General features: G+C 40.0%; 2 protein-coding genes across 5 annotated transcripts; both read left to right on the top strand.

Moving 5' to 3' along the window:
* The first annotated feature begins 1154 nt into the window (after window positions 1-1154).
* imp3 (IMP U3 small nucleolar ribonucleoprotein 3) lies at window positions 1155-7294 on the top strand. The gene is made up of 7 exons (XM_026998370.3): window positions 1155-1368; window positions 2664-2771; window positions 2936-3010; window positions 3385-3464; window positions 4081-4132; window positions 4381-4453; window positions 4911-7294. The coding sequence occupies exons 1-7, from the start codon at window positions 1232-1234 to the stop codon at window positions 4935-4937; spliced, it is 552 nt and encodes a 183-aa protein (XP_026854171.1). The 5' UTR covers window positions 1155-1231; the 3' UTR covers window positions 4938-7294.
* A 511-nt stretch (window positions 7295-7805) lies between these two features.
* zgc:55943 (uncharacterized protein C1orf21 homolog) lies at window positions 7806-12923 on the top strand. 4 transcript variants are annotated; one of them, XM_026998337.3, is made up of 8 exons: window positions 7807-8152; window positions 9460-9512; window positions 9666-9703; window positions 9980-10109; window positions 10693-10778; window positions 10882-10946; window positions 11578-11638; window positions 11739-12923. In XM_026998337.3, coding segments are annotated over exons 2-8 (420 nt in total). In that variant the 5' UTR covers window positions 7807-8152; window positions 9460-9511; the 3' UTR covers window positions 11778-12923. The 4 variants fall into 4 exon arrangements, with proteins under 4 accessions (XP_026854140.1, XP_026854138.1, XP_081559476.1 ...); XM_026998339.3 differs by lacking the exon at window positions 9666-9703 and having other exon boundaries at window positions 7806-8152; XM_081703350.1 differs by lacking the exon at window positions 9460-9512.
* The last annotated feature ends 102 nt before the right edge of the window (window positions 12924-13025 follow it).

Here is a 13025-nt window from a genome sequence, read left to right as displayed (position 1 = left end):
GAGCGGCCTCCTCTCTCTGTCCTGTTCGTTCTCTATACCGACTCTGAGCGCAACCCTAAATCAGGAGACCATAGTCAATGGTAGTCAGAGAAGCTCTAGTCCATTAGTAGCAAAAGGAAGGCATTGATAGGCTTGAGGTGTATGTGTGAAGAGCAAGAAAGTGGTTCAAGGAGGAGAAAGCAGCGTGTGTGTGTGTGTGTGTGTGTGTGTGTGTGTGTGTGAAAGATGGCATATTCACTGGCCAATACTTAGCAGCTGTCTGAGTCTGTCCATTTAATCTTGAGACCCTTATCGGTTGTTATGAGAGAGTTATGTATACCCAACGTATACAATTTGCGACGTTCAATTTAGAGATAAAAACTTGGCAAACCAAAACTTGTGCTACAAGTTTGGGGTGGGTTTTTGCCTTCAGGAAATGATATCACACAACGCATTTTATCGTTAATAGTCAATTTGATGGAAAAAAGATTCTGAACAGCAAAATAAAATCCTAATCGTTGTATCGCTGGCAACGTGCGCAGAAGGTCGATAGAAACGTACCTTGTGTGTGGTATGGCCTACAAGGTGTCTGCAGTGGGCACACCACACATTCTAGCCTTGATCCTGGGTCTCGTCATACATTGGACTAGAAAAAGCAGGACAAAGTAAGGTGACATAAAGGAAAGCAGACCATGCCATCCTCAATCCAAAAGCGGTGAACAGTCTGGTTTATATTAACATGGAAGGCAACGGCATAATTTTCATCCAATCATCTGTGACTTTAAACCGGAATTTAAGATATTCCAAAGGTGACGTGTCGTTTGCAAATGCGTTGCATCCTGCAATGCTGCACAACAACCTATTATTTTGACAGAGGAGACCAGCAATTGAAATGAATAACTTATTAGTAAGATCAGCCGATTGATACAAATAACTCACAATGTCCATCACTGCTAAAAAGCAGATAAGATTCACAACTTACGCTGCCCTAGCATGTAATCTACACTCATTATTAACTCGGTTTTTGGAACGGAAAACACAAGTTTTTTTGCAAATTCAGTTAACATGGATTAAAGTGAGATGGGTCTGCGCCCATCCGAGGCTCTAGAGGGCAATGTTTCAGTATATGGGGCCTAAGAGGGCTGGCGTAGTTCCGCAGTGAGTCACGTGCTTCCGCTGTGTAAGGACCAAAAAAAACCTAAGCATGGTTTGAGGAAGTTGACCTTAAGCAGAGTGAAATTTCAATTGTAAAATGGTTCGTAAATTAAAGTTTCATGAGCAGAAGCTCTTGAGGAAAGTAGATTTCATTAATTGGGAAGTTGACAACAATCTACACGAGGTAAAAGTATTACGGAAGTACCACATTGAAAAGAGAGAAGACTACACTAAGTAAGTAGCGTTAGCTTGGCTATCTTATTGCCCGTGGTTAGCTGTGCAATTAGCTGAGCAGTTTCAGTGTTGAGTGTAAAAAAATCTTAACATTTTACTAACGTCAGTAAATGATTAATAAAAAGTACGACTTATATCATAAACCGAAGGACACTTTACGCTGGGAGAAAAACAACGAAAAGCTAAATAAAGGGGAAAGTTTTAAGATGAGATTTGAAAGAAGACGATGACTAGCAAGTCACGGAGAGTGGTAGAGAGTTCCAAAGTTTGGGAGCAACCGCACGGAAGGATCTCCCACCCATGGATGAGAATCGAGTTTGGGAACAATAAGAAGTCCAGGGTCATAACATCTAAATTTACGAGAGGGACGGTATGGGAAAATAAGTTCAGAAGGTTGGACAGGACTCAGAACATGCAGATCTTTGGAGGTTAGAAGTTGAAATTTTTTTTCTCCTAGAGATGAAGACAGTGCAGTTGCTGGAGGACAGGTGTTGTATGTGCAGTGTGCTTGGGAGATGTGAGAATTCTAGCATTTGGTCTTTTTTTTCTAGTTTTAACCAGCACAGAACAACTAGCCATTATACACTGTAACTCAAGTATGATTTTATTCGTTTAATTTCCCATCTTTGCTTCGTTTATAAGTTAATTTAAATGGGCAGCACATTTCACTAAGCTTATCAAAATGTATAAGACCAAATGTCAGCAACTTAAACCTTAACTTTAATAAATGCAAATATTTCTTAAAGAATACATGACCTAAGAAAATTGGTGTCTGTGAATTTTAAATATTTAAACTTGGATGTACATGTATTTATATTCCCATTGATCATCAAGATGCCAACAGTTGTGGCTATGCTACAGAACTTGGGGTTACCTGAATTTATTGCTCATCTCTTAATATATAAAAATTCCTACATAAATGGCCATAAAACTATATGGCAGAAGTGAAAAGACATCCAGGATTATTTAATTAAACTAAATGGATTTGAGGGAAACCTTACTCTCATTTGATCACTTCATTTTCACTGTGCCCATTTAAATAGCTTTTGAGGTGACATTTATGGAAACAAAGGCACCACCTGATTGTCCTTCATGCCTAACAGATGCTCCTAATTCCAGCCATCCTCTCACGAAATGCATAAGGGCCGGAACAGGGGGACTGCTGGGATTAGGAGCCTCAACATTGTTTTCAAGCCGACGGTTCAGTGTTTGGGGGTTTAATGATTTGCCTCCAAAAATGACACATTTTATACGCTTGTGCAAGATTGTCATTTCATACTCCATTGTTTCTTGAGGTACAACAAGCTAAGTCGCAACATTAGAGAAGTGGCACAAAAAATACGCGACTTGGATGAGAAGGATGGCTTCAGAGCTCAAAGCACCTCTCAGCTCCTGGAAAAACTGTAAGTTTGAGAACAAGGCTCATCTGTGCCTTCACACAAGTGCGGTATGCCAGAAGGTTGCTGAATCCCACTGGGTTTTATCATGCCATATATAAATTAACGTGACGTTCATTGCAACATTTTGGGACTAGAGGAAGGGAAAAAAAAATCTCTTATTTTAACAGCTACAGCGTTGGCTTGATCCCAACCAAACAGAGTCTCTCTCTTGCAAATGAAGTCAATGCATCTTCTTTCTGTAGGTAAGTGACTACACCTTTTGTACAGTTCTTTATGGAAATGGAGTAGCATCTATAAATGTGTTTACATGCCTGCAGTAATTTTATAATGGCAAGAAAGCAGATTTTTCATGAGCGCACTAATAATCAGACATCTGCAGAAATTCAAGGATGATCGGATTATTGAGTGCATGCAAGCTCACTTTGATGCAGAGTCATAGCTATAAAATCCATGCATTAATGTGGAAAATACATTTTTCAGTTTCATGCATCATCATGGGCTTGTCATTATAGAACTGCAGATTTGTTTTATTATGCATTGAATTCTCAAACTGTTGATTTTTATTTTGCTTGGAGCATTGACCTCTTTAACCTGGCCTGTTTAATCTGACCTCTAGGCGGCGTCTGCCTTCAGTTATGCTTAAGCTGCGGATGGCTCAGAACCTGAAGACTGCCATCACTTTCATCGAACAAGGACGTATCCTCCACAAGGATATCTTAGCTGTCTCATGTCTTAGGTGACCGAGCATAACCAAGCATGGGTTATAATGTTAACTAGGGTTACGAATAGAACTGTAGGCTTCAAAGGCAAGTCAAATATATGTAGTGCTTTTTACAACCCATATTGTCTCAAAGCAGCTTTTACAAATGTATGGGGCCAGATCCCTGATGAGTAAGATGATGGTGACAGGGGCAAGGTAAAAGCTCCTGGGCAGGAAAAACTCCCCAGGAAGGAAAAAGTCCCAATTAGAAAGGCTTGGGATATTGGAAGTTTAAACTAATTCAGCCTTTCATGTAAAAAGAGAAAAAAAAACTGTCTGGTCACCACAGGTACTTTTGACAGATTATTTTGTTTAGCTACCTAGAAGGCATCATACTGCCAACTAAGCTATATTTAACTGTTCCTGTCATGAAGGAAACCTGAATCCCTGGATCTACACACATGATGAAAATATATCAGATGGAGCCCAAAATTCTGTTATATTTGCAAAAGGAGCTCTCTTAATAACCAGTTATTGATGAGTGTGGGGTGAAAAGCCTGCCCCACACGCCTTTTTTGCTGCATTTGTTCCATGTCCTTCACTTTTCACCAGATATTCGTGTTGGGCCAGAGATCATCACTGATCCTGCCTTTATTGTTACAAGGTCAGCTATGAGTTTTAGTTCAACAACTGTGAAAAGTACAGTTTGCTAAATATTTAGCCTCAGGTGTAATAGCGATATAGCCTATACTGGAGTCCCACTCACTGACATGGGTCTTTTGTCTGAACTTTGCTTTTCTGTGAACAAATCCCAAATGTCTGCTTATGAATTTATAATATTGCTGTATTCTCAATTATTTCTGATTGAAATGTGTTATTTGGTCATATTATAACTCCATCATCTACAAACAGGAATATGGAGGACTTTGTGACCTGGGTGGATTCCTCAAAGATCAAACAACATGTCATGACTTACAATGAGGAGGTAGGACATAGTGCAGACAAGGGCCTTGCTAATGGGATTTCTCTGAGGATCTTTGTGCAGGTGTTTGGGCAGAATGCTTTGTGGTCTAGAACGGTTTCATTCAAACAGTGCTCCATAATCATGTTATGGAGATCAGGTCTAGTAGGCAATTGAAGGGCTATTTAAGGATCCCCATTTTGGAATTGCTAGTGTTGAAAAGTGAAACTAGCTATTTTAGAATCAACAGCCAAATACAGGCCTACCCTTCACTGCTTCCTCCAAAGCTCTGCATAAAGAATATGATTGATAGGGCCAGTAGACATTCCTCCTTGCCATTTGCTAGACATTTTGTCCCTTATTTGCATATTCTCACCTGATGCACAAATGTATGGGCAGATTTCAACATTGGTTATATTTATGATGGTAATATTTAAGCACATAACTCATGGTTTGTCTCCCCCACCCCCTTCCCTCCCAGCGCGATGACTTTGATCTTGTGGTTTAAAGTGGGTGGAATTAAGGGCAGCCCATCTTCAGAAGAGCCAAAGAAGAATTCAGGCAATACTTGGCAGCATATGGAAGACAGGCGAGAACACCATCATCTGTCAGAACATTTGTGCTGATAAAACATGTATCTGACCATGACATCAATCTCCATGCACATGAAGAAAACACAGCCTTGGTACATCTGTGAAATGAGTGGGTTTGTTTGTTTTTGTTTTTAAAGAACTGTACAATTTGTAAACAATCTTCCATTTCCCTACTGTAAATTTTCTTCCCTTTAATGCTCCTCTAACAGCTGCCTGCTACATAATATTAAAATAAACCTCTCTGTTATTAGTGCCACACAAAAACCTAAAGAATTGACTAGCATAAGCTAGTTCTTAGGAACTTTCTGTAAACATGACTAGTGCTTTTTATGCCATAATGTATGTGCCATAATACCTGTACATTTTTTGCATAGTCTAGTAAGGCCACTTTTTTTGTAATATCCTGCAACTTTGGGAAGAGAGGTCATCCGAATTTCTAAGGACGTTGTGACATTCTGAATTTCACAAGGGAAAACATTCACAGAACTCTGCTTGCATGTAACTCTATCCCCCTGCCCTTCCCTAACAGGACATTCACACAGCCCTAAAAATGACTGCACAGTCACAGAAATTACTGCCTTAATCATTAGTCACAGCTCGAGCAGTTTTTAGCCAAAGGGGTGGACTGAGTCTTTCAGAGCCACCAGATGCAGGCATATATGACAAGTGTGAGGAAAATGATTGCACTGGTGGCCACTTTAGCGTAGGTGGAGTGAATGTTGAGGTACTTGGTGTTACTGCCATACTTCTTTGAGGTTTGACAGAGTGGTAGCTTTGGAATCCAAAGCTGCAGGTAAATGACGGAAAGAAAAGTTTAGCCGTGCTCACTATTTGGCAGACCTCATCCTCAATAAGCATAATTCTCATACTAGGAAGTAAAGCCATTTGGAAAGCCAAAGGCTTTTAGATTACCCTAATCCAAGAGAACTGTATTAATGCTGAATGCACTTTTTTTTTTTTTAAGATGTTTACCTGTGTGAGTAATCACTCATTAAACTTATTTTTTAATTATATATTTAAAGGTAATAGAAGAACACCGATGTGAGTGTAACTAACTCCATCTCACTTCCTTTCTTCTACTAGAAGTATAGTAGCTCTGTTTGGCAGTAGCGCCCCCAGGTGGATTAAAATATGTAAGGCCTAATACAAAATACACCACAACATATTCATAGTCAACCGATTTCAAAGTGTGCATTCAGCATCACTATAATTCTATAGATTACATGTCCTGAAAGGCAAACTCTATATCTTCCATCCTTTTCATGGCCCAGCAAGGAAACTTACTAATATACTCGGCTGTAAACGTACACACCTATGTCTGCAAAAGGTTGCTCCAACTTGACATAACACCCTGTTTAATGTGCAAAATGTTTAGTTAAACAGCAAACGTTTCTGAAAACGAATGAAATTAAGCCTTTGGTTACCAAACAGAGTCTTTCCTCTTTGCAACACTTCCTCTATATTGGCAACCATGATCCTTTGCACATCCTGCAGCTCTGTGTTAATACTGCCCAGGTTCCTTGGAGCTCTGCCATCGATATAGGACTTTTTGGTTTTCTGTATATATGTGTCTAAGGAAAACAGCACACAGTTAGGAAAGGTGTGTAATGTCCATTAACAGTCTTCCATAATAGTCAATACGTAAAACACTCAAACAGATTTTCTTTGTGACTGACAGATATCTTAATCCAAATCAGACACTCACTGATAACGTCTTTGAAAACATCTGCTTTGAATCTATGTATGTTTATAAAGTGCATTTTAGTTACTGTGTAGTTACTGATTGTAGTCCATCTGTTAAAATGTACAATATGTCAGACACCCTCTACCACAGTAATCAAGGTTTAGTTACAGATACCTATACCAAATTACAGTATTACTCCCTAATTTATCTGTTGACACATTAAACTCTGATGTTTTTAGGTCTTTAGGTTTTTAAGTTCTTGACATCATGCACACCTTAACTCCTACTGTGTTCTGTCTGGTGGTTGCCATCTCAGGCACTTGATGTAATGTTTTGTAGGTGTCTTTGTAATAGGGGGACGTGTAACTAGGTCTGTCTATTAAGTGTGTTTGACATTTTACTGCTATACCAATGCATCTATCCATTTATAAGGTGTACTTACAAGCTAGACTTTTTTTTTCATTACAGTGGTCAGTGCATGTATATGTAAACACTTTTCACAACAAAAGATGACACACCAGGTGCATAATCAGTTTGTTCTGCACTTTAAATGGTCTTAACAAATTCAATAAAACGGTAAGGACGTGACACTGTAGGCATTTCCCCCATATTTTCTGTTCAATTCTATTTCAAGGTCCTCCCGAAAAGCAAATGCAAGCATTTTGAGAAATCCAGTTTCACACAAAGTCAAGTAACATACCCCTTTCTCAATCATATGCTAACATCCATGGTCAACAGCATTATTGTGTCGCTTCTAACTAACCACACTTGTTCCCCTTAAAGTGACATTTAAAAATGACAAGAAGGCGCCTAGCTGTCATGGAGAGGTTGGGTCACAATTCACACTCCCCGGCGCTCCTGCACGCCAAAAGTTCCTTTCTGCTTCGCCTAATAACTAGCAAACTAGTTTCCTTTTTATGTTGTATTTTGCATTCACGCTGTCAATCGTTCTTTACATAAGACGGATTCATATCTAAAGTAACTACGCCTGTAATACGCTTATATTACGAATCGATGGAGTTTTACGATAATTAGCGTTAGCTATATGTATGTCAAGGTACACTAGTAGTTTAAAGCTAGCTGAATGGCTAGCACGGTGGTAGCGGTTACGGGAACATCGACTTTGCTTACTGATCATCGTATAATTAGCTAGATTATTGCATTTCACAACCCTCGGTTTTAGTGAAGATATGGCGTGGGATAAACCAAGGCTGCCGTTCCCCAAAAATGTATACGGAAATATTGGCATTGGTTGTCTTTGTCCTATCGACTAGGCTTCCTTCCTCTCGATTACTCATGGCTCCTTTACTCACGTCTGCTGCTGGAATTCACATGCGAGACACGGACGACAGTTTTGTGCGAATACTAGAAGCTCCCGCTTGTCCGACTTAAGTGCTTGTTAGCAACTAATGTCCAAAATTACTCATTAACTTAGAGTGCATAAAGGTAAGACTTAATATATTTTGTATATATGTAACGCAGGGATTTCAGTGCTGTGTTGATTTCAGTGTGTTCGAGGCATTACACCCCAAAGGCTTTTTTTGTTGTAGTTTTCCGTTGTTGTTTTCCCGTGTTACGATCGTTCAACGCCTTTCTTACACAAGGGACGCAAGTTGGATTGCTACCTGGTATATTCATATCACACGTTCAAGCACTCTTCCTGTATATCGCGGGAATTTAGCAGATATTTGGTGGTCACAGATCACTTGTCTGCCAAGTGTTTTTGTTTCGTTTTCCGTTCATCTAGCTCGGAGCCAGCTAGGCCCGTGGGTTATTATTAGCTGACAAAAAGCAATTTGTAGTGGGTTTTTAAACACGTGAATGTTTAGTCGTTAAATTAACCAAGCATTACGGTCGCGGTTCGTGTGTGTTGATCGTCGCGAACATCTGGGTGCAGGCGTGTGTCTACCCCTGCAATCTGGGCTTCTTCGCTCTTTCCGATGGGCCACGATGACACGGATCATGGGCACCGCTGGCCGAGCTGTTCTCGAGTTGCCGTGGATTTTTCTGTAGTTGGCTAGCTTCGCACTTTTTACTTGTCTAACAAACTTGTGTGCGAGCTTGTCATACAAATAAGGATTCTTATTGTATGAAATATTATTTGTGTAGACCAGCGCTGGTTCAGCCTGTCTTTGTATAAGGACTGACGTCTTAAAGTAAATAAGTACTGGAGTACTGGGCAGCCCACTACATTTTGGGTTGTCCAAAAAAAAAAACCCACAAAATGTTTCGATACTCATTATAAGCGCAATTGAAAGAACTGCTTGGCATATTTTTACGCGCGAAGGCGTATATTCGTATATTTTTTCACGTTTATTCTCTTGCTATATGTACTATCATGCACGTCTCCCTGCAGTTAAAGGAAGATTCGCTATTTTTCAACCTAGTCCGTTTAAAATGGTTGTATTGTCGTTTACAGTTTAACAGTATGTCTTGTTTGATGACTTCAGTATTGATAACGTCACCTCTGCAAATTCTCGGTGGGCTTAAACACTGTCCATTGGGTGGACCCCCTTTCTAAATTAGAAACTCGGATGTATTTTGTGCATTATATGTTTATTCAGAACGTTTTGAATAATAGTGATGTCAGTTTTGAACAAAATTTCCTACTTTAGCCCGGAAAATCGATTTGCTGAAAAGCATATATAGTAAAACCTGATCTAGTTTGTATACATTTCCCATAAAGCATACAAGAATGTGTGACTATGGTATAGGTTACCCAATTTCAAACGACTCTTTCATCTTCACCCCAGTGGACTGTAGGACCGGTGAGGAACTGCAGAGGAGTGGCAAGTTTCTTAGTGAAGTGAGCTTGTGCATTATTCTAAATGATGGGAACGTACAATTTTAAAAAGATACAGTTTAAATTTTAGTGATGCATCAGCATGGCCCTTTATAATACTGCTTAGGGAAGTGATATAACATCTTGCATCATATTTTTGCCTGGGATGAAAAACAGTGAACCCATTGTTTAATGCTGGAGTGGACCATGGAGAGGTAAATTAGTAGTTAAACATATATCAGCAATGCTTTGGTTATTAGCAACATGTGTAAGTGTTAGCTTGGGCATTTCTGGACAGTGTTAAACCTGAGCCACCTTATTTCAAAAGTAACAAAGTTCAGCAACATCCTGTGCATTAGCTTTTGTAATAAAACATTTAAGCTTAATCTGCTCCTTTGAGGAGACAACAAGTGCCAATTCACTGTGCTTTTTTTTTTTTTTTTTTTTCCCCTGCTCTGACTTCCCTCTGTCTTTCTCCTCGGCTGTGGTAGAGAGTGCCATGCTGGAAAACAAGGTCAGGGAGTGAGGAGATGGGCTGCACCTCGGCCAAGCAGCTTTCGGCTGTCCCCGGCGATGAGGAGGGGCGGGGCAAGGCCTACGGCAACGGAGAAGCCTTGTCTGGTCAGTGTTGGTCGCCTTCTGCAGTGTTACACATTGATTGGACCAGGGGCGTCTGACACTCGCCCAATATGTTTACATGTGGATCGAATATTATTTGTGAGTATAAAAAATCAATTTTGTTAAGGATAGTTCTAGAAAAAGGCTAAAGAAAGGGGACTGCATTATAGAGTTTCTGAAAATTAACAAAATATTCACTTTGCTTAGATCATTGTTTTGGGCAAATGGTACTCAGCAGGAATGGGTATATCGTTTTTGTTCGGGAAAATGCCATATATACATCAGCTTCCCCAAACATCTGAGCTGATAATACATGGCCACAGGTCATACAAGTGCAATGAACCTGTAACAAAACTTTCACTTTTGTGGTATTACAGGCCAGTTAAAACTGTTTTCCTGTAGAACAGTAGCTTAACTATAATAAGCTTTTGCCTTTGATCTTTTTTTTTTTAGTTAGAAAGTAAACTAACTAGCCTTAATGGAACATCAAAGTAATGTTGAAAACCACTGAAATATTTATTTCAGGGACTGACTCCCAGGGTTGCCAGCTGATTAAAGTTATGGCATTCATACTTCTTTTGTGTAGATGAGTACAAAATGAAAGGACTTGAGAAGGTGAAATATGTGCATGGAGAGGAGGAGCGAACGAACACACGCAACCAGGAGAACCTGGTAACGCGCGCACAGGCACACGGCAGTTTTCATGTCACATTCTTAAAACTTACGGGAGTGTCAGCTTTTATGCTGAACTCTAGTTGTCCGTCATGTGTTTCAGGAAAAGAACACATTGTTCCATAAGGGCAAACACAAAGATGCCAGTGGTAACAGTAATAAGATAAGGTGAGTGGGGAGTAAGGTTTGAAGCTGCACTCAGCACTCATATACTCTAAAACTACATTAATATGTAGTGCCTCTCTTTTCTTTTGTCATCTTTACAAGGGATCCTATGGAAGCGGCTTCTCCGCAGTGTTTTTGGCAGAGTGGAGTACCTTGGAAGTTGAGAACCTAAATCAGAGACAGATAATGTGATCTCTGTAATCCACCCTTTCTGCCGAAACTTTTCAGAAAAGCGCAGACACACTTAAAAATCCTTGTTTAATCAGCGTACCAATGACAGAGAGAAACAGCTGCTTGGAGGGCTCAGAATTTCCATTTGAAAGATTAGTTTCATTAGTGAGCTATAATAGAACATCAGATTGGAGATATTAAGGAAACCAGTCTCTTCCTCACTATTGAGGATAAAATCTAATACTGGGTAGTTAGCTAGAGAGCCAGTATGAGCATATACAAAGGAGAACTAAGCAGTCTGTTATGATTACATTGCATGAGTTTCTTTTCTCACATCAGCAAAAAAAAAACAAAAAAAAAAAAAGCTCAGTGGGAATGTGTGTGAATGCACCCGTGGTGTTCCACTGTAGGTTTCATAATTTCAGCCTGTGCACACTAAAGGTTTTCTATTTGCTGTTGGTAGCATCCACTCCTCAGAGAGCCAACAGGAGTTCTTCAGGATGCTGGATGAAAAGATTGAAAAGGTGAGGTCACATGTGGTACAAAGGCAGGTCTCACATGCACCCCCCTCCTTAGGAAGTCACCAAGCTCATATGCTGTTTTCCCCCCCTTTAACTCTCCCAGGGACGGGACTACTGCTCGGAAGAGGAAGATGTGACATAGCGTGGCACAGTTGAGATCAGGCCAATGGAGAACCAGTCCTGCCCTAACGTTGCTGAGATGACTCCTTTCCTTTCCAGTTCCCTAAAAGAACTCCTCTGTTTAAACAAAAAGTTTTAACCCCCTATTCCCTTTGTTTACATTTACTGCAGCACAGCCAGTGGCCTTGCAGGTTAGTGCTCAAATGGGCCCCTAGAACTGGCCCCCTGGAAGACATTTTGGCAAGGAAAGATTGAAAGGGAACTGGGACGAGTGCCGGATTTCCACTGCGAGAACCGCTGTCGGACTGTACTTCAGTGCCCTGCCTTACACTACACAAGCCTGTAAGCCTTCTGCTTCCCACAGACGAGCAGGAATCAAGAGAACCAGAGGGAGGTCCTGGACTTCATTCACCTTTTGAAGAGGACATGGAATGAACAGTGTGTTGAAATAAGTGACTTTGTTCCCTGTTTAGTGTCTACAGAACCTTAGCACATCTTCTGTCTTTGCTGCACCGAGAGAGAAAGATGAATGGGAGTTGGCATGAATGACAAAGTAAGAGAGTGCGAATGAAATTGAGAAGGACTAGTTACTTCTGAGACCTAGATGTTGGCATTCTTTGCGGGAAGTCCTACACCATTTGGTTTGTTTAACATTTTGACCTTAAAAAGTAGGTGGACAGAATTCCCCACCCCCCACCCCCATGTATTTTTGAGTCTGTTATGTGTCACAAATTTCTATTTCAGCCCTTTCTTTTGGATTTAAGTGTAACACTGCTCAGGATGGTTGTGCTGTTATTTTTTTATTGTTAGAGGCAGTTCTCAGTGAATGTCCTTGTTTGAGAGAAGCATTGTTACTTTAGAACTTAAGGAGGTGCTGTCATGTTGACTTAAGTCGAATGACAACAATAGTGTCAAGCATAACCAAGTATAGAGGGACCAGTTATAAAGCATCATTATGGGACTGTGTAGTTTCATGACACAAAACATACTTTTACATTCTGTAAAATGATCAAACAATACAGGTTTGCTGGATTTCAAAAATAAGATTCTTAGTCTGATGACTTGGTTTGATTGTGTAAAAGGCTCATGTAGGTTCAACTGTATTTCTGTTCATCGGAAGAGAAAATGCAAATAAGAACCTGAACTTTTTTTTAATTATTTTTATGAATTATTGTTGTTGTTGTTGTTGTTCTTACATTACCATCAAGTACTAACACATGCATTTGTGGGGAAATAGTCACATCCTCTTTTCAGTGAGTCTTTTGAAATA

Source organism: Electrophorus electricus, chromosome 20, assembly GCF_041902795.1.
Source record: "Electrophorus electricus isolate QZ-2024a chromosome 20, ASM4190279v1, whole genome shotgun sequence".
In the NCBI taxonomy this organism is placed as follows: Eukaryota; Metazoa; Chordata; class Actinopteri; order Gymnotiformes; family Gymnotidae; genus Electrophorus; species Electrophorus electricus.
The sequence above is the reverse complement of the archived record's forward strand: the minus strand, read 5'-3'. Positions and strand labels throughout refer to the sequence as shown.